General features: G+C 35.9%; 2 protein-coding genes and 1 long non-coding RNA gene across 3 annotated transcripts; 1 reads left to right on the forward strand and 2 right to left on the reverse strand.

The window, feature by feature from the left end:
- Positions 1-2,278: 2,278 nt before the first annotated feature.
- On the forward strand, positions 2,279-4,105 carry LOC126702806 (uncharacterized). Its single transcript, XR_007647858.1, has 2 exons — positions 2,279-2,628; positions 2,711-4,105. It is a non-coding gene; the product is annotated as an uncharacterized LOC126702806 (long non-coding RNA).
- On the reverse strand, positions 2,555-6,303 carry LOC126702805 (uncharacterized). The gene is given in 4 exon segments (XM_050401664.1): positions 2,555-3,254; positions 5,235-5,785; positions 5,788-5,932; positions 6,005-6,303. Coding segments are annotated over 4 exon segments (1,248 nt in total). The 5' UTR covers positions 6,269-6,303; the 3' UTR covers positions 2,555-2,966.
- A 14,902-nt stretch (positions 6,304-21,205) lies between these two features.
- Positions 21,206-25,184, reverse strand: LOC126703424 (floricaula/leafy homolog). Its single transcript, XM_050402381.1, has 3 exons — positions 24,545-25,184; positions 23,423-23,784; positions 21,206-21,767 (listed from the first exon to the last, which is right to left on the reverse strand). Exons 1-3 carry the CDS (start codon positions 24,972-24,974, stop codon positions 21,405-21,407), a joined length of 1,155 nt encoding a protein of 384 aa, XP_050258338.1. The 5' UTR covers positions 24,975-25,184; the 3' UTR covers positions 21,206-21,404.
- Between the last annotated feature and the right edge of the window lie 219 nt (positions 25,185-25,403).

A 25,403-nucleotide genomic window follows, 5' to 3' on the forward strand; every position in this document is an offset into this window, starting at 1 on the left:
TCCAAATCTTCTGTCTCACACTTTCTGTTCCACTATATACTTCACAAATAAAAATATGCCACATATCCATCTAATTTGTTAAATGCTAAATTTATGATTTCTATTATTTCAATTTCCTAAAATAAATAAATAAATAAATAACCCATCATATTTAGGTAATTGAAATAATAGAAGGCATAAATTTAGCATTTAATAAATTAGATAGACATGTGGCATATTTTTATTTGTGGAGTATATAGTGGAGCAGAAAGTGTGGGACAAAAGATTTGGACTCACTTTATTGAGCAACCACGTAAACCAATTTAGATGAAAATTATGTCTATTTGACAACCCAAGCAATGCATGGAACAATTTCTAAATAGTAAATTTTTTTGAGATGTTAAGGGCCTATTTGGCTAGCCAAAAAAAGTTGTGTTTTTTGTTTTCATTTTCAGTGAGACCCCCCACCACACAAAAAAACTAGTTTGGTTTAAAAACTCGTACTCGACTTTCATTTTTAGTATCCTAAAAGTTGGATTTAAATACAAAAAACCTTTTTAGCATTTTCATTTTCATAGAAAATGAATACAATGGCAATTCCATAAATATTGTGAAAACACAAGAGACCCCACTTGATTGATGTGAGAGTGTGTAAGTAAAAAAATAATTAAAAAAAAAAAAATTGAAAACAATGCCAAACCGTGTATAATGAATTTTATATCCAAATTATGTATTCAAAATAACTTACCAAACATCATCACATGTAAAAATGAGTCATTTTTTCTATATTCAATTTTAGAATTTAAATACAGATAAGAGAAAATAAAAAGTGAATACATTTTTTTTGGGAACCAAATAGGGAACTTTCATTTTATATTAGTGATTTAGCACCGGTCCCCAGCCTATGTAATATATGTAAAAACTGTCAATAAACATTTGAATATAATAGTGCATGTTTAAATAAGTAGTTTAAATAACAAAAATTCAAATTAAATATTTAATTATAATTGCTTAATTATAACAATATGTTTAGTGTTAAATTGCATTTTTCAAAAAGACAATATGTTTTAATGTGTTTTCAAAAGCTTATGCGATTACAAAAGGCAAAATGCAGGTACATTTCTTAAGTATTGTTCCTTGCATTATCCAATTAATTCAAACCCATGGTTATTGTTAAAATAAAATAAAGAAAATAAAAGATTTAGAGATAACAAAAGTAAGGATTTATAGTTTGTCTAGATGGCCTACATTTACAATGAAAAGCCCCTAGTAACTACAATTTGACTTCTATGACACGATATAAGGAAATATAGACACACAACAATTCCTATAGATGTTATTGATTACGTATGTTAAGAGGCCATGATTAGGGTATGTATGTACTAAAACATACATGACAATGACACATACATTAAGTTATATAAATCATGTCTATCCATATAATAGTTGTATTGAACAATGCAATGCAAATATAATATATATTTCTCAACTGATGATTAAAGTTAACTACGTGAATAATTAGTCAATACATCCATACAATTGTCATATTGTATCAACTCAGAATGTAAATAGATAATAGCAGAAGCTCAGCTACTTTTTAAAATGGGGTTGGTTTGTTTTTTGTGTATAATAATCTCTTCTGTCGAGCATGGATCGTGCGTCTCCACAGCTTATCCACTATACATGTCCCGCTTTTCAAATATGGAAAATGCGTTAGTTACCATTCATGGACGACATGTGTTTCCTTTTTAGTGCTTGGGCTTCTGCGCAGATTATGGGATTCTCTGGGCCTGGACTGTTTTATTATTTATACTTTTGCTCAGGATATATCATATCTATATTTGAAACGGGGGCCCACTCCCCACTGCAGGTTTTAAAATTCAACCCACTTTTGCTATTTGAGTGCCAACTAGGGCCTATTTTTTCTTCGAGAAACGTGTATTAATAAAAAAACCCAAAGTTTTGGAGTGGAAAAACAGGTCAGTCAATTTCGTCGGGATGCATTTTATACTACGCATATTCTATCATCTATGCAAGAATTTATGCAAGAATTTATGCTCCGTTTGGATTGAAGAGGAGGGAAGAAAAGTATAATAGAGTAAAATTAGTCTATTTTCAATCCATTTTACTTTGCTTCCTTCCACTCTACCTCCCTTCCCTCAATCCAAACAGGCCCTTAGCATTCTACCAATGCAAATATAACAATTTATTTCGAAAAAGACTTGCGACTTTGCGAAGCAAAAGGATAGTTGTTGTTGTCCTAGCCAAAACAAGATACAAGAAACACACATTTCTTGTGGCCCCAAAAAGGCCAGTTGAGAAAATGCATATGGACTTCAATCACAGTGGGATCATGCTCTTAAAAGTTACAGTAAAAAGGAAATTGTTGTCAATGCATATTGCCTAAAGGCATGGTTTGAATGCAACTCTTCACACTCTTCCCTTTTTCCTGGTTACTACTGTCTCTACAGTTGATTCTGCTTTGCTTTATCAATAGTTTTTTTTTTTTTTTGTTAACCAAATCCATATCAGAGGTAGTTTCCAACAAATATTAAAATTGCATGTCAGAAACAAATTTGTCAGCACAATTGCTAAATCAAATCCCTCTCATACCATAGTGAACTGGCTTACAATAACTCCAACTGCAAGGTATGGGAAATTACATTCTTTATTGTTTTTGGGTAAATCTCTTTGTTTATGTTTATTCCTAAGAGATGCTCCTTGACTGTAGACATAAGCTTTGAAGAGAGATTGGTAAAAGGATAAACAACAATTATTCGGTCAGAATTTAGAGAGAATGTAAAAATAAATGCTCTCTATGCACCTACAGATGTACCAAGTTGTCACTGAGTTTTCTAGTCATGCATCCATTGCAGTAAACAATTTAGCATAGAAAGGTAAATAAAAAAAAGAGGTCTATTGGCGCATGGACAAGGATACTCATCAATAACGAAATCACCAGCAAACTTACACCTATAAGGCTGATCTCAGTGAGTGATGTATCTGCGTGAAACTTGCTGAGCCACCGAAGGTGACGTGCCCAAAGGTATCCAATGATCTGGGTGTGGCGTGTGTGGACTCTGTCCTCTTGAAAGACTCCTAGTGATTGGCTTGTGACTGATTAAGGGCATCACCTTGCGCTTCTTACTGGGCTCAGTGAACTGAAGCTCTTTTGGTCCCATGGGACTCTCAGGTGCTTGATTCTTTCTCTTCCTTTCCAACAGTTCCCACAGTAGCTTCTCATCTCTAGCTTGATCTTCTACCTTACCTAAGAGCTTTACAAAGGAAAAACAGAAAGAAGAAAAATACAACTTTGTTTCAACTGGTAATCATTACAATTTACAATTAATCTGCATTTTTTTAATGAAAATCAAAATTTTATTCAAACCAGATAGGAAACCTCAAAACGACTAACAGTTAGTTAGATTTGAGATTTCCCACTCAAACTTCCTAGCTTGCCACTGTTGGGTGCGCTGCACCATGTTCCAGCCCACACTTTGTCTTAGCTCATTAAATGAGCTTGTTGGACAAGTGCTGAGAAGTCAGCAAAGTGAAATGGGTTTGCTGGAGTAGCTTGTCCGAAAGAGAAGAAATTGGGTTCATCTTTTCCTCTATAATTATGTACAAAAGTCCACCAACATTTATGAAGGGATGTACAAAAGTCAAGCCACATAAATGAATATGTGATGTCAAACTCGTGAGCCACGTTGGAAGGAAGAAAGAAAAGAAAGAAGCAAAAGGCAAGAGTCATTCGGCTAAGGAAGAACTGAAGAAAAGAAATTGGTTGAAGCAAAGTCAAGATAAGTTGGCTTGCATTTATTGTGACTTGATATGAAGAGTGTGAAAGGGAGAAAAGAAGGAAAAGAAGAAGAAATAAAAGGAGAGGCCATTCGGCCATTTGAAGAGGTGAAGAAAAGAAGTGAAGTCGCAGAGTGTGAGGACTGGTGCAGTCTTGAAGAACTGTGAGTGAGAGCAAGTAAAAGAGAAGAGAAAAATAGAGAGGGTAAGAGAAAATACACAGTGAGGAAGAGAGTAGTGAGTGAAAAGAAAAAGAGAGTTTTTCTTTTCTAAGTTGTATCTTTAAGTGTTGTAATTTCTATTTAATATAGTGAAACTATTCGGAATTTGTCTCATGGTTTTCCCCTTCAAAGAGAAAGGATTTCCATGTAAATCTTTTTTCTTGTGTGGTTGTACTTCTGCTGTGCTTGCTAAAATTTATTCACAATTATATAGTATTTTTCCCAACAGCCACAACTAAGCACATCTGAAACTTACCTCTCCTAAACCACCAAAAGCATATCACAACTAATTCACAGCAATCTTTCCAATGAACTAGTGTCTGCAGAAGACAACTTCTACGGTTCTACCTCTACTACTAATAGACCAAAAAACCAAGAAATTGTAAAGACAAGCAATCATGCTAGAATAAAAAAGGAATTTGTCCATAAGCAGCACTAGGCACGATTCAGAATGGAAATTTTCATCATTTTTTTCGCTGCCACCCATAATGGATTTCAGCATCTCCTCTTCACTTATAACTCTTCCCATTATGACTTTCTTTCGTTCATATCCCTCCAAATATAGTAGATGGTTGCTTCCCAAGCCAATTTACACATTGTATGGTTTGACCCAGCACCATTTAGATTGTTGATAGCCCAATTTAATTAAGTTTCCCGACTACCAATTTGCCAAACAAATAAACATTTCATCAGCAACCGATTCTGGTGTTTGAGTGATAGAACACTCAAAATAAACACAATCCCTTGTCCATAATCTGCATCTACAAAACACACATATTGGATGCCCTTTGTATCACAACTTACCATGCTGTAGCTTATCCAGTGACCAATCAGTATTCGATAGTTGATAGCAACTAAGTGACGAATGCATGCAAGGGAATAAAAATAACTAAATACGAGAAAATAGAGAACAACCATGATTGCAGTAGATATTAACCAGAGATTATGTCCTTCTGAATTTGCACATTTTGTATCAGTAAATTACTATTTATCCCAAAAGCTTAGACTCCTAGGAAATGATGAATTTAATCTAACACCCCCTTTATGTGCTCCTACTGTGATATCGTGATAAATTACTGATTATCCCAAAGGCTTAAGCTATTATGAAATGATGAATTGGATAGTTTAATCTTAAATGCGGTAAAAAAAATCACATGGACATGCAATCAATTCGGTGTCATGCACAAATTAGGGCCATAAAGCTATTAATACTCTGATAATCATTAATCTGATCACCTTATGTGCAGCAGCAGGTTGAATAGATCCATTTTTGTGTTGTGATTGAGCTTGTGCGAGCGAGAGCAAGCAAAGGCACTCCTTCATTTTGTTGACTCTTTGTTGAGATTCTGTAAGCCGATTCAAAGCCTCAATTTTGGTCTCTTCCGCTGCTCTCTGTTTGTTCTTGGCCTCCTCCAATTGAACCCTTCCATCATATATAACTCTTTCCATTTCCTTCACCAGCGACAACAACCGCACACACGTCCCGTTCTTCATATCATCCCTAAGCCCCTTCACATACTCCACCATTGGATCACACATTTGCTCAGCCAGGTCGTCCATAAGGTCCTCCACGCCACTCTCCACCGAGCCTAACACCGCGTCGACGTTCTTGAAGGCGAGTAAGAGGAGCTGGAGGGCGATTTCAATGGTGTCGTCAGCGTGGTGGCGCGGAGAGGAGCGGAAGGTGTTTGATAAATTGGCAATGGCTCGCTGGAAGAAGCTACGGAGGGAGGCGCGGTGGTCGGCGATGGTCTCCGCGAGGTTGTTGCGGCGAGAATTGACCTTGGATCAATTTGCTTAAGGAGATGGAGGAGCTGGACGAATTGCGTTTGTTGCTTCTCCAAGATTTGCTTGCCGGTAGCCATGGCGGCTTTAGCAGCGACGGGGATTTCTTCGTGGTTATTATCATGAGTTGGAACTGGATGATTCGAATTCTGATCAAAGGAATTAAGCAAAGCAGAAATTCAATCAATGGATCAGATCAAGTAAAAGAAAAAGCTAAGTACCTGATGATGGAAGTGGTTGTTGAGGATGATGGTGGTGAAATGGCCTTCATTGGCCATCTCCATGGTTTTGAGACCAACGAGCTTCATCAAAGGAATGGCTAAAGAGGCGAAGACGTCTTCAGCTTCAAGCAAACCGATACTGATCTGAGACTTGAGCTCCGTGAATGCGCGCTTCATTTGTTCGTGCCGAGCCACCATACTCCTCATCTTCAATTTTAGCGATTCACGCTCACGCCCACGGGCATGCATCGATCTCGTTCTCATTCTCTCTTCTCCTTCTCCTTCTCCTGCCGCTACCGCTCCTTTCTCACTTTTCAATTTGAATTTTAACTCATTTCCAACTCAGCAGCCCTTTTTTGCAATGGGCTTTTGTGCTTAACTGGGCCTAGACCCTGGCTCGATAGAATCCAAAACAATTCACCACCAGACAAAAGCCCAAAATTTATATCTGGATTGAGATCCAGCAAGTGATGCAATGCAATACAATAATACCTCTAATTCCCCTAACAAAAATTTTCAATTCTTTTAACTTTTAATCTCAACCTTTTGGTACCATTTAAAAAATTAGTACTTTTCACATTTGATACACTTGGACTCTAATGAGTTTGATGATGTTCAAGATTTGGACAATGATACTAACACTTCTTTTTCTTTTTCTTTTTACATCCACTTTCATATGTTAACATTTTCGCGTCAATTATGAATGTTTGATGTAAAATAATAGATGTAAACAAACGTGAGAGGATATTTTCTTTTAAGATATATATCACACATTTGGACTTTGAAAGACCTACAAGACCAAATATGAGAAAGCTCAAGGTAGATATTGGTGTGGTCCAGCCAAAACTTCTCCAATCCTAGCTAAGTCCACACTATCATAAAAGGTATTTTATATTAGTAACAAGTGTTTCTAGGGTGTTTTTTCCATACCTCTTGAAGGTTGCCATTTTCTATCAAGTATTTTGCACGTGTCTTAAGATGTGTTTCTTTCACCTGGGGGTCATCTATCCTTAAAATTTCTTTGTTGTAATAATGTTGATCGTCGTTTCTAGCCTTTAAACAATGAGACAGGACGAGTTTACTCCCATGACCCATCGGTGTTGAACTCAATTCTTTTTACTACAAAAAATTTGGTCTTTTGCGACCAGTGTTTTAGCCACGACTAAAAAGTCATCATTATTAGGCACACAATAGTGATGATAATATATGGTCATCACTCATCACTAATAAGTGTATAGTAGCAACGACATTAAGGTAGTCGTTAATAAATCGTTGCTATTGCCATGGAGGGAATTTTATTTACTTTTGGAAAATGGAGGAAAACTTTTAGCAACGACAATAAATTTTGTAGCAACAACATTTACGTCGCTAAAATAAGGTTTATTTTAACGACATCTATTGTCGCTAATAATCATCTTTAGTGACGACCTTGTGTTTCATCGCAGATATGTGGCCAAAAATATATAGTAAATATATTATATATATGCTTTATTTATTAGCGATGACACATTGGTCGTCGCTATTAGAAGGCTATTAGTGACAATATAATTTGTCATCTCTAATAGTCACATTTTAGCAACGACACAATATATCGTTGTAAATATATCTACCAAAATATAATGGAGGGAAAAATTTTCACTCCCAAAAGGTTCTGGGAATTATTGGAGGGAAGCAGATTACATATTAGCAACGAATTAGGTCGTCGCTATAAGGGATCTTTTAATGAAAACAAAGATTGTTGTCACTAATATGTGGCCAAAATAATTTTGATATAATATGATTTTTTTTTTTTTATCAAATCCTCCAAATGCCCCTTAAAATATTTAAAATGACATAAATTCCTTTTAAAATATTTGAAATGATTAAAATACCATTAACCTCGTCAAAATAACCAAAATACCCCCAAACTTATATAATGACCAAAATAATCTTGAAACCTCCAAAGTAATTTAAAACGCTCAAATCCATTAAAAAAAGAAAAAAATGAGACAAGGGAGGGCTTGTTGACTATTGCTTCAAAATACTCTCAAATCATAATGTTATCCATTTGAAACTCGAAATCGATAAAATAACAAAAATTGAGAAAGTTCTGATTCCACTCAAAATACTAACTAATACCCATGGTTATCAAAATGTGAATTCTACCGTGAATCAATTTTTGATTTTTCTGTATCATATGTCATAAGAAAGGTATTAGTCAATATTTACCAAACTAATAAATTCATTATAAATATATGAAAGGTATATTCATTATAAATTCATAATATATTCAACTAATAACCAATTCAATCATCAATTATGTAATAATATTTACCAAAAGTAACTAAATAAATCAAATTGAAATATATTTATAACATACATATTCAAATTAATTAAAATCATAAGTGATAATACATGATATATGAGCCAAAATAATAAAAATTTTCATCATTTTGCCTAATCAACTTTATCTAAGTCAATGTTAACATGATATTCATTATCTTTCAAAATTATTTCTTCATTGAAATTTTCAAACAACTATTCCAATACCCAATAATCTACTGAAAACCTTCCCACTGAACCTAGCCTCACCAAGTCCAATAGTCTCGGGACCATCTATTAAGTTTGACCGGGTTTGACCAATTTTAAATAAATTTTGACCGCACCTTTCTCTAAATCCAACTGTTTGATTGTGACCATAAATTACCAGAATTAACCTTTCATTTCACCTTCAAATCTAACGGTTAGATTTCAAATCTAAGTATGGCGTGTGACGGACATGCGTTTTGTACTTGTATGGCTATGTTCTCTCAATCTGTCCATCCAATTGGTCTCAAATTTTTCCAACACCAATATGTCGTCATACTCTTCAATCCCAATGATCAAGATTTGAATATGAATTTCACCAAGTCCAGTGGTCTCAGGACCATCTATTAAGTTTGACAGGGTTTGGCCAACTTTAACTAAACTTTGACCACGCATTTCTCTAAATCCAACTGCTTGATTGTGACCATAATTTACCAGAATTAACCTTTCATTACACTTTTCAAATCCAACGGTTAGATTTCAAATCTAAGTATGGCGCGTGATAGACATGTGTTGTGTACTTGTATGACTATGTTCTCTCAATCTGACTATCCAATTGGTCTCAAATTTCACCAACACCAATATGTCATCGTACTCTTCAATCCCAATGATCAAGATTTGAATATGAATTTTACCAAGTCAAGTGGTCTCGGGACTATCTATTAAGTTTGACCGGTTTTCACTAACTTTAACTAAAATTTGACCGTGTCTTTCTCTAAATCCAACCGTTCGATTGTGACCATAATTTACTAGAATTAACCTTTCATTACACTCTTCAAATCTAACGGTTAGATTTCAAATATATGTATGGCGCATGATGGACATATGTTGTGTACCTGTATGGCTATGTTATGATTTGCTTAATTTTAAGATTGTGTTTTTTTAGTTTGTATTTTTTTTTTTTTTATAGCAGTTTGTATTTTGATTATGCTTGAGTTTAGAGATGTTTGAGAGAAAGGATTGTTGTGTTTGTAACTATTGTGAATGTTGTATAAAATTTGAATATTTTAATCAGTTGTGTTTTTGGTGGTATTAATTTGGTGTTTGTATTTGGAGGGAAAATGGGTCAGGGATGGGCAAAAAATTATATTTTCTTTGTTGGGTTATTTCATTTGCATCAAAATTATTTTTTTGGTATTTCAGAATCATTTTTAAATTTTGAGGAGTTTAAGTTGAGTTTTTTTCCCCCTCAAATTCCTGGGGGGAGGCGGGGGGGGGGGGGGGGGGCAGTATGTAAATTGTGACATTATTTATGATTAAATAAGGAAATATTTAGGTAATAATCGACATTTTTTTGTCACAATAACTCATGAAATGTAAAAAAAAAAAAAAAAAAAAAAAAAAAAAAACACCTAACGTAACGGATTTGAAGTCCCATGAGCCATCATCCCCATCTCTTTCTCAGTCATTACCGCCGATTATCACTTGTTTATCACTCATCATCTCTCTCATTCTTTCTCACATACCCGCTAAACCTATAGATCCACTATCGATGTGCAAGCATATTCTTTTTTCTCTACTTCTGGTTTTGTTCTTAGTGTTGTCATTAATTTAATAAATATATGTCTTTAATAAATAATGTATTAATTAAAACCCAAACTTTTATTATTAAAGAATCATATGGAAAAACCAAAAAAAAATTGTTGGGTGTACTGAACAATTTGTTTTCTCTATGGTAGTGTAAAAGTCATTCAACTTCCTACACATATTGAAGCTAAAAAATCACACTCTCTCAATTTTTTTACTTGGATTTGAGTGACAATGACTTTAATTGTACTCCAATCCTAACTTTCCTTGGTTCAATGTCCAGTCTTACACATCTGTATAATTCTGTCTCTTTGGTATAATTTTGGAAAAATTATTAGGTACTCTCGGAATACTATAAATGCATACTCCCTCCTCTCATATGAATGGTGGGTCCTACCATGAATTTAATTAGTGGGACCCACCAATCGTGTGAGAGGAGGGAGTACGCATTTATGGTACTCCGAGAGTATACAATAATTTTACATAATTTTGACATCTATGTAGATAACTGAGACATTTCCATTTTAAGAGAAAAAATGGTTTTCTGAAGTCTTCTTTGCAATCGGCTTTGGACCTTCGAACCTCCTTCTTTGTTGGGCCATAGCCTTCAACCTCCAATTTTGGCATTTTAACTTTAAAATCTCTGTATCTTTAACCCTGTTCTTTCTTGCTTTAGTTTGCCTTCTTTTATTCTTGGTTGTTAGTGGAAGATTCTAATTTTATTTTATTTCTTGCTTTTTTGGACATATCTAACTTCTACGTGATAATTGATTACACTTTTTTGTAGCATACTATTAACAATATATGGCTTATATTGTATATTGAATTGTGTATTGTACACTTTTTTTTTTTTGGGAGATGCTGGGACCCAACACGGCTATTGTCCTTTTGGTTTGGAGAGTAGAAAAAGAACTTTTTTTTTTTTTTTCATTTTTTCTATTTCATTTTTTTTAAATTAACAATTTGTTTGTGTATCCATTTAAATTCTTTTGCTTTAAGTTCACTGATGGTGTATTATAAAAAAGACAAACTCCAAGCTCGTCCATAAGGGTCGTCCAGGGCAAGAATAGAAAAATGGACTTATAGAACCCTTGTCCATGACAAGGTCGTCCATCCAAAAGATGTTTGGACGACCTCCATACATTCTGAGCGTGCTTCTCTATACATGTTCTGGACGACCTCCACATTCCTATTTCAGAGCACAAGTAAAAATCAGGGTTCATTGCTACAAACCGCTTCCAATGATGGTTATGGAAAATGAGACCAAACAATATAACTTCCATGGCAGTTACAGAAGTTAACTCCGAACCTTATGACCTCCTCAATGATAGGGGAAGTTATCGGACAAGTAACTGCTTCTAGTGTATACTATATAAGCACTCATCTATGCCAAAATAAGGTAAGTTTTTTGAACATTTCCAAAGAGATTGGAATTCCAAAATTTGAGAGAAATACTGACTTTACCATCGGAGGGTTCTTGGCCGGTCCTCCCCGGTCACCTTTGATTGTGTGTTCATCCTTTCAAGTTTCCTAAGTGATTTTCTTACCATTGAAGCCCGAAGCATTCAGTCTACTGATTTTACTTTGTAACATCTTTCACTATGGATGATTTGTTTTTTAGAGAAGTGGTATTTCGTTTGTATTAATGATTTTTCATTTGCTTTAAATTCTTTTACTTTATTTTCTTTATGATAGTTATTTTTCTTTGCCAATTATATTAGTTGTTGTCTTCCTCTCTCTCTGTCAATATATATTAGTTTTTGCCCCCCCCCCCCCTAAGAAAAATGTCTACTCCACCTGATGGACACCACATGAGATGGTTGACTCAACTCCCATTTCAAATGAGCAAGGAGCCCTTTCGGCATTTGGTAAGTGAAAGTATAATCTTTCATGTAGTTATCTCTGTTATTGTATAGACTTTGAATAAGTTACTTTGCCAACATGTTACTAACTATGCTATCTTATTTTTCCTAATAGCTACTATGGCCAACAAACGGAAAAGAGATAGAAATCTACGCACCAAGTTTAAAAAATTGAGGGAAAATGGACGCATTCTAATAACCATCCCTCCAGGGGCCTAAGGACCTGTGGGCAAAAATGCTAGTGTGTTTACAAGAAGGGTGGGCTTCATCGTTCGTGAACATGCGAACTTTAGTTATCAATCTTGGTCTAAGGCCCCAGAAGAACACTGACAAATGTTGAAGAATCGTTTGGTGGTAAGTTGTTATTACAACGACTATGGTATTTAAAATTTGTGTGTAAAAAATGATTGATAATTATTTTTTAAATATTATGTTTTAGGTTGATTTCACATTGGACCCAAATTGTGTTGTCGATAACAAGTTTATGGAGAAGTCATTGTCAAGTACCTATAGTAATGTTCGTAATATGTATTACAAGAACTACTTGAGATTTAGTGAGGAGGAAGTGAGGGCCAATGTTCCAACGGATTTGACACAGGACAAAGATAGTTTATGTGATTTATATGAAACAGGAAAATGGACGGTAAATCTTGTTAATAAGTTTTAACACAATTATATATATTTTGATATATTCTTTGTTATGAATGTTAATTCTCTTCATTTTAATTGTTATCTTTTTTTTTTCTTTTTTTTTTCTCTAATACCTATTAGGGTAAGTAAAAACGGAATGAGGAGAATAGAGGAAGAGAATCAAAGCATTGAGGAGGAAATTTTTACAGAAGTGCTAGGGACAAGGCGAGGCTTTGTAAGAGGGATGGGGAAATTTGTGATTCCTACCCCACCCTCTTCTTCTCATTTGCGATATGAGACAAACATGAATAGAGAGTTATAAACTGCAAGCAAGATTGGGGTATGGAATATACTTACTACTTGCAACCTTATTTCTAATAATCAGGGAGAAGAAATATTCCAGTCAAGTAATCTTTAAAATTGTGTTGTGATACTTTAATATTTATATATTAATGTGCAAAACAGTATTATCAAATTATACCATTCCAGCATTTTATTTCCTCTACCTTCATAGTTGCATTATTCTATGCCTTTTCTTTATCAAGTAAGATTCATATGTAGTTAATGTGTGTACATCACATATTATTTTCAATTCTTAACTAACCTATGCAAATATCTGATTATTGAATTATAACTTAATTGTACATAACACATTATTTTCAATTCTTTCAGCTTGCTATTAATTTTAACTTACACAGTTGCATTATTCCAGGTTCCAATTTATTCCCTAGATGATTTTCTTAAACAGTTTGTTTGGTTACCTGTCCCTTCTTATCCTTGTGAAGTAGTCCACTGGTTCTCAAGCTGACCTATAATATATAATGATATACATGTTTCAAAGTCCTACTGATGATTTGGGCGAAAACTAGCTTTTTGCTGCCCAGAAGACACTACAGGTTGCCTCTGATTTTATTTTCCTTTTAAATTCATCTTCTTTGAAAATCACATGTGGCTGTTCCTTATAATATTTTGATGTTTTCCATTACCAGCTTGCGCTACTATTTCTGGCCCTTGTTGCTGTACCCTGGATTCTAATTCCAAAGCCTTTTATTTTGAAAAAGCAACACCAAGATGTATGCTTTTAGTTTTCTTAAATTCCTGTTACTGTTTCTCCTGCTCAATATGATCATAGTATTATTTTTGTCTACATTTCCTATGATTCTGATTTTTGAGTTGCTTCAAAGGCATGAAGGCCACTCCTACACACCGCTCGAGAGCTTAGAGGACAACTTTCAATTGGGGGCAAATCATGATTCCCATGATCATGAGGAGTTTGAGTTCAGTGAAGTTTTTGTACACCAACTCATACATACCATAGAATTTGTGCTTGGATCAGTCTCAAAACAACTTCTTATCTTCGTCTATGGGCACTATGGTATGTTGCTACAAACTTGAATTTAATTTCCGATCTTAGCTCTTGTTCAAATGCGTCTGTGATTGTGCATTATTATATATTGTTAGGTTGTGAAAACAACCTTATCGTCCTTATCATGGGCTTTATTCTTTTTGACCAATTTAAGACTTTTTGTGTATTTCTATATAAAGTCGGGTTATTATGGCAACGACCTGATTGTCCTTATCATGAGTTCCTCCTTTTTGGCCCATTTTAAGACTTCTATTTATAACATGCAAATAACACATTGTCTTCTACACCATGGCAATCTATCTAGCAAAATCTAATTCAACAATGTCTAGCATGTGATCCTTGTAGAAGATCTGGTTGCTTGACCCACTCAAGCTGGAAACTTCCTAATTCATCCATTTAAGTCAAGGATGGGCTTCTTCCCTTTTTGCACAAGGGGCCTTACTTTATCGAATGGTGAGGCATAATGTGCTATATCTCCTTATATTTAGAAGAGCACATGACATCTACCATGAGGTGCTGTTGTCGCTTTTTCCAGTGTTTATTGCCAATGGGCTCTATTACAAATTGCACCTCCTTTCTCCACATGAATGGGTGGGGGTGAAATCATGGATTCAATACTCACTAGGTACATAAAAAGAATGAAAACAAAAATGAGAATTGCACAATTGTTTGGTTCTTAAACCCTATGAGCCTATGAAGCAAGTTTTTATTTGATATCTACTTCTTTTTCATTATATTACATTAGAATTTCATGTGTTGTATATATTTATTAGTTTATGCTCTTTATTTCAAGTCAAAATGTCGCATGCCTTGGGTTATAGATGATGTTGAAGGGAGATATATTTCATTGCAACAAGTTTTAGCTTGGTTGCATATCTTCATGAGGAATTCGTTATCATTTGATTAGTATTTGAGTTAATAGATTGGAACTTATATTATGTATATGATATTGAATTTGGGTATTATTTTCCCTTATTAGTAGTTATTGATTGAATAGTTGTTATGCTTATATGAGTATTTGTGATTGAAAATTTGTGATGTGTATAGGATTGTAGTTTATTATTTCCCATCAGGTACCCATGTAAAATTCAGAATATAAATTTTAAAGAAAAATCCCCCAAAAAATGTAAAATGTTATTAATATTTTATCATATCATCAGTGACAACAAACAATATCATTACCAATATGCAATTTTTAGTGATGAAATGTCTGTGGTCACTAATATATCATTATTTGTGATGACAACAAGTATCGTAGCTAGTAATGACATATTAGTGACAACAAAAATGACGTCGTCAATAATATCTCTTGGCGACGACAAAAAAAATCGTCACTAATAATGAGTTAGTAGCGACGACATTTCTCCTGGCGTTGTTGAGTTATTTATGATGACAATTGTCACTATTAGTGACGACTTTGTCATTGTTAATAGTATTGTATTCGTGACGACATTAATATCGTCACTAAAAATCTTTTTTGTTATGATTTTTGTTCAATGAAAGTTAGCAATGACTGTAAACACAAATTTTTCTCAATTGCAGAAAATCAAACAATTGAAAAGAAATATGGTTTGCAAATATAAATTTGTATTGATAAATGATGAGTACAATCTCTATTTCAATTTTTTTACAAAAGAATGTCCTCTGATTCTATCTTCTTTGAACTTAACTCGAACAAGAATCTTCTTGACTTTAATTGGAAGATGGATTGATCGGTCTTCACAATAAATCTCTAGCTTCGAGCTTATTAGAGATTTATTGTCCTTCAAGTTCTTCAAGCCCTTCAAATGTTCTTCAAGTTTTTCGAATGTTCTTCAAGTTCTTCAAAAATTCTTCAAGTTCTTCAAAGTTTCTTGAGACGGAATTTCTCTAGAGCTAGGGCCTCTTGAAAACTTGGTGGTGAAAATGAGAGGGGATGTCCTCTATTTATAGTGATTTCAAAGGATAAGCTCCACTTTAAATTGATATGCTTGAAAGTATGTAGTAGACTTTTGATTGGTCCAAATTCTTCTTAGAGATAATTATCTCTATTTATTTATTTTGATAGAGATCACATTTTGATAAAGATAATAATCAACAAAGATAAACAATTATCTCTATTTAATTTATTTATTTTAATAAAGATAATTATCTATCAAATTTTGAATAGAAAATTTATCTTTATCTTATTTATTTATTTATTTTAATAAAGATAATTATCCATAAATTTTAAATATGAAATTTATCTTTATTTTGTGGGCCAAATGACACGTGGCAAATTTTGATATGCCAATGTGATGTCAATTTGGATGACACATGTCATCATCTAATTTGATTAATTTAATGACATTAGTTTAGAATTTGCCACTAAATTTTGATGTGGCATTTTATAATTGGCTTAAAATTTTGCCTCCTAAAACGATATTTTTCATCACCAATATAATTAGTGACGATATTTAAAGCATTAGCGACAACTATATGCTGTTGCTAAAGACCAAATTTTTTGTAGTGTCTAGGTTTTGTTATTCTATATGCATCATAGCAAAATTAAGGTTAATATTGTAATGGTTTTAGAGAAGAAATTTGCTTATCAAAGAAATAATTTGCATATGCTTCATTTCAGGGATGAATACATGGGGAACTTTAAGGGGAAAAATTTTGTAAGTTGTGCTTATTCAAATTTATGATAACAAAATTTGAGTACATTATCATGGTTATGGGTATCTTAATTTTTGTCTTAAAATCTAACACTATATATATATATATATATGTGTGTGTGTGTGTGTGTGGGAAAGTAGCCCAGTGCTGATGCTCATTTTTGGGAAGCCCAGTAGAAGGAAGAAGCCCAACAATATGGGCAGAGAAGAGTTAGTGAATAGATAGAAAACCATTAAGCCCGAGTGGCAGGAATAATGGATCATAAGCCCATAAAATAAATAAATGGGCCTTGAGGAAGCAAACGGACCTAAAGGAGCCCGGAAAGAGAAGTAGTAAACCTATGGGCAGTACGTAATGAAGAAAAGTGAGAATGGGCTACAATAAGCCTGAGGTAATGCAAGTAAAGAAAGTAAGAGGTTGATGGAAAGCCCATGAGCCCCAAGGGTGAAGGATAAGGTAATTGGGTCAGGGAAGTCCAAAAGAGTTAATAAAAGCCCATGGGTACACAGAACTAGAAAAAAGGGTCAAGGATTCCCAAGGAAAGCAAATGGGCCAAGGATGCTCAAGAAGAAATTAAGGGGACAAAGGAGCCCACAAGAAATGTAATAAGAAAGCCGCCCAAAGTAGCATGAGTATGAATCCAATAACCATATTAAGTCATTGAGAAAAGAACAAGCAGCAGGCCCAAAGTGGCCCAACAAGCTTGGGTCAAGTATCACCGCAGTAGGAATAGCAGAGTAGCATGGCAGAAACGGTAACAAGACTACAGAAGAAGCAAAAGAGTATGGCTATAGGAAGAAAAGCCCATAATCAAACAAGGCCCAAGCCTTTGAGAAGAAGCAAGCTGTAAGGAATGAGAAATCAGAAAGAAGTTCATGCCATAAAACGTCAAGGATGAGCAGCAGAATGCACAGACAAGCTTCCAGACCACGACAAATGCACGAGCAGCAGACAAGTTTTTGACGTACACAGAAGTGGAGCACGCGCAAGGTCTAGACATCACCAACCTGTACCCAGCCAATACAGGAAGTGGTGGGTCATGGGTCAGAGGTAAGACAGGGTATGGTTTGGCAGTGGGGAGAGGGGAAAGCTTATTCTGGGGTTCCCACTCAGGTTCTTTTGGGAGAAATATCTTACTGAGATGACATACTACCCAAAAGAAGCAATGGTGAGTTAGAACCACTAGGTGCATGCCATGAGGAATAGGAATAGAGAAAACCCACACCGTGGCGGATAAGAATGCCACGGTGAGCAAGCAAACAAAATAAGTTTCTTTGTCTGATGATGGGGAGTGAAGCAGCCAGCACAGGTAAGTGGTGGTGGCTGGACAACTAAAGTGCCAGTGGTAGTCGACAGGGATACCCAGACCAGACAAAGGTAGTTAAAGGCTAAAATTGTAAAAACCAGTCACAACAGGTAGTATATAAAGAACCCTTGCTGTGCACAGTAGGGGGGATCATCATCATGGAAATAGTAACCTCTAGGAGAGAGTCACAATATTACTAGAGAGGTAAGCATTGAGAAAAGAAAAGAGGGAAAAGAATAATTAAATAACAAAAAATAGAGAGCATAGAATGGTAGGCATGTACCAATAAGTTAATCCCTTCTCTCCCTCTAAAGGCCTACTCTCTGTTAGGGGCAAAGGATTCTTTTGGGCACAAGCCATTCAGGCTCGTTTCCCTCAAAGTGTTTCTACGGCAGGATCTTCCTGAGAGATTACTCACATAAAGAAAATGGTTCACTCCTTGGTCTCGGTCCTGTAACCATAACTTGACATGGAGGATTGATCTTTTTCCTTCTATTGATAACTCATTTCTTCTCTACTTATTTCCGCAATTTCATTTACGAGTCGTTTCTTATGGTCTTCATTTTAATTAAGAATCCTTTATTTATTTTTTCTAATGGTAAAAGTGCTTTCTTTTATCATTATTATATCTGCTTGCTATAACTCTTCCATAGCAGCTCCGCCTGCCATGAGCATGTGACCAAAGTTTCGACAAATGGGGCATGATTTGTGCACAAGCCGGACCAAGGTGGGTTACAATTGGACCAATCCCAACTCTCTTATCCAGAACACTCGGGACTAGTACAGCGGGAGGAAGCCTAGCCCAACATCTCAAAAAGGCCCACCACACCCAACAACCATAAAAAGTCCACAAAGATGATGAATCCGAATAGTGGAAGTAGTATAGGATGACGGCCTAACCTATACCCTCATCCTAGCAAAAAAAAGAGGTATAGAATGGGTTAGGACTTAGAGCATTAGCATTCAGGATGCTAAAAAAGTTCTATTTTACACCCTAAAAACTTACTTTATCTATTTTACCATCTCATTTTACAACTCTCTCAATATCTTTGTTTCTATTTTTACAAACAATTCATTGAAATAATATAAAATATACCAACAAAAAATATTAAAAATTATTATCCCCCCTATCACTTCATCTCTATCTCTACACACCAGCACCACCGAACCAACCACCCAAAAACACCAAACACACCACCACCACCACCACCTCTCAAACTCCATTTAAACACAAAACCAAACCCACCATTATAGCACCAAACTAAAATCCAAAATTAAAACCCACAAAAACCCAGGCGAGCAAACCACCCACCCACGACGAGCAAAACCACCCACCCACGCCTACACACGGCCACCCACAGCCCCGACAACCCCATGCCGATCTGCGCTAACTTCAACAACCAGAACCAGAACCACTCCAAGACGACTCCTTGTGTTCCTCCAACACCACCGATGATGACTCCTTCTGTCTCGTCGATGGCAAGCCTCCACCTAAGCCCAAGTTTGGCTCTAAGTGGAGGTTCCAACAACAGTGCTAGCTCCTCAACGCTGCAACAAGGAAGTTGAAGCCAAAAATCATGAGGTCAAGAGGGAACACACTTGAACACTTCAATAAACCACATCACTCCCACGAAGCCACCCAAAGCAAATCTGAATCTTGAAGAGAAAAAAAAAGGTAGAGAGAAAGAGTGTGAATGAGCGACATGGAAAGAGCATGGAGCTTCTACAACTGGGAGATGAGGTGAATGAAGATAGAGAAGATCAAAATTTTCAATTAAAATAATAGTATTTGTTTTACATCCAAGTGAACAATAGGTTCTATGGGGGCCGGTTAACCAATAATTATTAAAACCGTGTTAACTGGGCTTGTGGCCCATCCGAGGACATAAAACTGTCCGAGGAGGCCCATATCGGGTCATAAGGGTAACCAAATGAGAAGAAGAATAGATGCCACGTGAGGTGAGTTCAGTGTTCGTCCGAGGACAAAATCCTTTTCGGCAATATGTGTCCGATGACGACCTGAACGCCATATTGTTACAAACACACTTCAGAGCTACATTACCACTAAAAGTGGGACATGGGACCAAGGGTAAGAAAGAAAAGGGTAAACAAATATATTTGACAACAGCTGCCTTCGCATTAATTGCCTTTCAACCAACTCTCTGGTCGCATTAATGTGGAGGTGATGCCTGAACAGTGATGAAGCAGCCTTACAGCTGCTGGTTGGAGGTTCCAAAAGGTGTTGGATGGGACAGGAAGGGATCCCCTGAACCCAACCTACAAGTGTGTGGTGAAGAGAACCTCAAGAGGACAGTATATAACATGGAAGAAGAAATTGAGAGAAAAGGAGATCAGAACGAATAAACGAACAGTACGGAGAAGAATAACCAGAGAAAGTAAAGAACTGAACTTGTTTCAAGAGGAGGTTGATCGTAATACTGGTGTTAATTCATCTATAAGAGTGAAGTTTGATCGTTTTTTTTTTTGGAGTTAATCTAGTTTTTTGACGTCCACGCTCTACAAATTTATTGTTTAGGCTTATAACATTTGAACCTAGTACGAATTTGGGATCGTTACAAATTGAGTCTTTACATGTTCTATATATAAGAACCAACTGTTCACAAGTTGTAAAATATATAGGATTCCCATACCTGGATGGGGCAAGCTTTTTGTAGTTTTGGTTGTAAAATAGCAACTGGAGGACGTTTACACCCCTGATGCTAGTGCTCTTAGGAGCCTTCACTCAACCCATCCTTCCTGGGGGAGGGGTTTGAATCCCCACAAAGACACCTTCCGTATCACTCATATATATCATCTCAAGCCCATGGGTTCATCAAAAAAAAAAAAAGCCCATGTCATCAGTGCCTTTTTTTTTTTTATGGGATCAGTGCCTTATTTTTGTTTTATTTTGTTACCGTGTAATTGTTTAACCTTTATTTCATCACAACAACCTTAATTTATAGAGTCACTAGAATAATTATTATGTAGTGCAGGAGCATTGGTCCCAGACTATCCAATAATTTTCCGTGTCTCTAATACTTGCAACCTCACATCATTCATTCATAAATAACAGATACAAATAATCATCAGAAAATCAGTGCCTGCCTCTCATGGTCTCATAATTCTCATTAGCAGTAGCATGCTTTAAGCTTCAGATTAAATGATGAGATTTACACTGCTAAAGCCCTGACAACTTTAGTTATTGAGTTATAACATCATCATTAAATTAGAGACCTGATACTAACCAAAAAACAGATAAAATTATTTGTCTTTTGGTAATTGGTATAATTGGTACGTAGAATATAAAATGTCAAAATACGATATCAAACATAACAAAGCAATAGGAATAGTTCACATGACCAGACTGTCATCATTTAGTACCGTCATAGAATTACATATTTTCCTCTAGAGACCCACGTACAATATTTAATATGACCGGGTTCCTTGAACTCTCTCTCTCTCTCACAGAACATATAGTAGTCAGTGCACCTGATGACGCCTTGTATTTCAGAAGGGCATGTGGTCAGCCCCACCAGAAACAGAGCTTGAAGCTGTGGCATGGTTTCGCTCAGCATGACAAAGTTGACGAAGTTTGGTTGGTACATACCAAACGGATAGACGGGGATGTGCATTGAAAATGGCGTCAATGTCCCATCCTTGGCGTGCTGCTATGGCCACCAGAGGCTTGTAGCATGCCTGTCTCCAAGCCCCAACGTTTTCCCCTCTTTCCTTGAAACCTCTTCTCAGTGCATTGGACGCTTCCTCGTCAAGGCAGTGGAGGGCATAACAATGCACGTAGTGTCGCATTTTAGGCTTGTTAATGTAGCTCGCTCCAGCCTTCTTCGCAAACCTGAACACTTGGTTTGTCACCTGTACGATGCGACATATATGTACATCACAGATCATTAACCTTACCAGTTACCAGGTTAATTATCAAGTGAAGACTTATTTTTCCTAGTATTTAAGTTGATAATGAGAAATGGTATCTCTTCCCTATTAATGTAGGACTCTTTCTCTCATGTGAAAGAGGGTTAATATTTTATTTCTTAAATTAACCATGTAATAGTGTTGTTCATTATAAAAATTTAAATGATATGATATTATATAAATCTTTAGATTTATATTATTTAATATTAAAACTTAAACTATACTTTTGGCTCTCTATGTTTCAAATTTTTATTTTAATTCTTCACATTTGATTCAATTTTGTAACACTTGATATTATATAAGTGAGGTATTTTAATGGATAGCAATTACTCGACATTTAATAGTTAAATTACTAACATAAATTGACTTATATGGCCGGATGACATTTATTTGACATTTAACGAATATATTACTAATAAAAATGAACTTATATTTTCATAAAAATAAAATAAAATGAACTTATATTATTAACCTGTCTTAATGGATAATATTTATCTAACACTTAAAAGGATTAGATTACTAATAGAAATAAATATAATCAATATATCAACAATATCAAACATAAAGGATAAAAATAAAAACAAGCCTAAATTTTAGACTCAAGAGTATAATTTAATCAATATATTAATAAATAATATGGTATATATACCAAAATTTACACACTTTTTCACTCTCGCTTACGTATACACGTATATAATCAACCATAAAACAATAGAGGTATAAAATGTGAAAAGTCGACCTAATTTGGGTGTTAATATGGGTGACAATAGACATGTGGACATTGCTTTTGAGAATAGAGAGAAAATACGGTAAGCCTATATGAAAGTGATGCCAAAGTTCTAGGAAGGTGTTGTTGTAAAAGAACTATAATTTCAAATGAAGAGATGCTCTTTGGCCCTGCGAGCTAAGACAGACAAAGGAAAAAAAAAAAAAAGTATGTGATGCCACGATCAAAAGTAAGAAGAGAATCCTGATTCCAGTTTTGGTAGATCAAATTCATGAATAAAATCGAGACCACGCAAGAAGGTTATAAATGCCGACTTGGGGGGGGGGGGGGACAAAAAAGAAAAGAAAAAAAAGGCAGCAAAGGATACACCTTAGAATCCGGGATGTAATAGAGAGGTTTACTATTGCATGGTACGAAATTAATCAGCAGCTGTCGAAAGAAGGACATGCCACCATGCAGTAGGGACTGTCAAAATAGGACACGAAATTATTAAAGCATTCCCTCTGAATCTTCAGCTAGCTAGCCCACATTTCATTGCCCCATTTGACAAATCCACCAGCCTACGTACCAGCTGACAGGAATCACGAGTTATATATATGGAGTAGTTCGACGGTGCACCACTGCGCCTAGCTAGCGCGACCGCAAGAGATATATTGAACATGTACAATGCAACAGTAGCTTTATAACTATAATAAGTGGACCCAAAGGGGAAAGCAAGTGTCGTATCTGGACCGTCCAGATGCAAGTTAAAGTTAACCTAAAAGCTTGAAGATTGATGAAGAAGAAGGTAGAGATGGAGCTAGGCTATGGTTATTGGTTTGGTTGGTCAGCTAATAATAATTAATATAAGAATGAAATATACTACTATTACCTTGGTGGGGCATTTTTCACCGCGCTCCTTGGCAATGTTCTGGACCTGGATCAAGAAATCACGGCACTGCTCGTAGAGATGGAAAAGGTAATCAAGGCCGTTCTTCTTTCCGCGTGCAACCTCGCCAGGCTCAGTCACAATGAAGGGGTGCTCTCGCTGTCTCTCACTTCCAACATTACCATTCATGTCATCGTCATGATCTGCACCCAACTCATTGTCATCATGATCAACGTCCACCACTTTACTTTGACCCTTCCTCCGCCGCTGTTTCCTCCTTCCGCCCACAGCCACCGCCTCCCACGTCCCACCTCCGCCGCTTCCCATCGTTTCCTTTTCCTGTTGCACCGGCTCTTCCGAAAGCCCTGTCCATGCCATGCATGATACATATATAAATATGTTTTCATCATAACTAATAAACCCTCACGTGTTGCAAACCAATAATTAAAATATCACTAAAGTCTAATAATGAGCAGAGCACTAATATAACAGTGTATGTCTGAATTATTCATGAAAAAAGCGGAAAGTGTTGACTACTGAGTATTGACAGTTGTTAGCTAGCGGGAATCAAGATAGATATCATTCAAACTGTTCCTTTACAAAGAAGTTGCATGAACTTTGAACCGAGGAACTTATTGCATCAATAATTTTCTCTGGATGTTGTGATATTGAACTCAAAATTCTTAGACTAAATCTATAACTTCTACAATTTTTGCCTGTTTGTATATTTTCTTTGGATCTGGTGACATTGAACTCAAAATTCTTGGACTGATGTTACATTTAATACGACATATTTTACTACTTTGAATACTGGTCTGTTGACATTGAAAGCACACAATAATAAATAATAATAAAAACTATGAAAAAAAATTATTTATTATAATTTTGTCATGATACGTCAATCAAATTAATTGAAAAGCTAGCGTAGGTTTGTAAGTTGTTGTTGAATATTTTTTTTTTTTTTAAGTAAAAATGTAAAATTGATGCTGTCTATATTGTTTTCCAAATTCTTATGTTCAAGCCTAAGGTGGCAAGCCCATTGGCGCAAAGAGTGAAAAAAAAAAAAAGGAAAAAAGTAAAGGAATTGAACAAAGTTGATAAGAGGAAATGGAATGTATGGATCACCTTCTTGGGAGAGAGCATCGAGGGTGTTGGTAGTGGTGTCGGGGGAGAGGAGGTGGCGGCGGCGAGAGTCCTCCTCATCGAGGCGTCTGCGTTCGGCTCTAACTGCAGCTTTAATACCGTACCTCTCTCCGACGAGGAGGTCCCACCTGAATATCTGAGAGAGGCTGTTCATCATGTCGTCCAGCTCGTTATCCTTCATGTCCACCAGAGTATTCACCGTGAACCCAAGCTCTGCTATCCTTGCCGCCGTGTAGTATCTGATCCCATAAGCTTGGAACAACTCCTCAAGCCCTCCCAGCTCCCTTGGCCTCACCGAGTACACTGCTGCTTGTGGTGGCGCCACCGCTTCCAGCAACCGGTTTGTTGCAGCTGGGACAACTCCTCGCGGGTCCCACTTGAACAAACTCGCCGTGAAGGGGTCGGGATCCATCAATGAAGCTTCAAACAAACCTTCGCACAGTCCACAGCTTATTAAATTCTGACTCTCTCTATCTCTCTCTCTCTGTCTGTCTCTTTGTGAGAGAACTGAGAACTGTTTTGCAGAGGTGGCAAGCTGTTGCTTTCTATATGGACAGTGCTCTTTTGGGTTTCCCAAACTGCCCCTTTGCTCCTATGCCTGACTTCTCTAGACTAGGAGTATTTGTCATTTGCGGTCTTCATCACTTTTTTTATCACTGAGAAAAGAAGAAAGTTGTTTTGAATTTTATGGACTTTGAAACTTGATAGTCCAAATGAAACTAGTCAGAGACTCAGAATGACTCGATTCGCTCTTTGGCTAGACTTCCCAAAACACAAAAAAGTTTGCCCATGTCAGTGTTGTTTTTCTTTATTCATTATGTTTAGTTATTTTTTAAATCTC

This window comes from Quercus robur, chromosome 10, assembly GCF_932294415.1.
Source record: "Quercus robur chromosome 10, dhQueRobu3.1, whole genome shotgun sequence".
Classification (NCBI taxonomy): Eukaryota; Viridiplantae; Streptophyta; class Magnoliopsida; order Fagales; family Fagaceae; genus Quercus; species Quercus robur.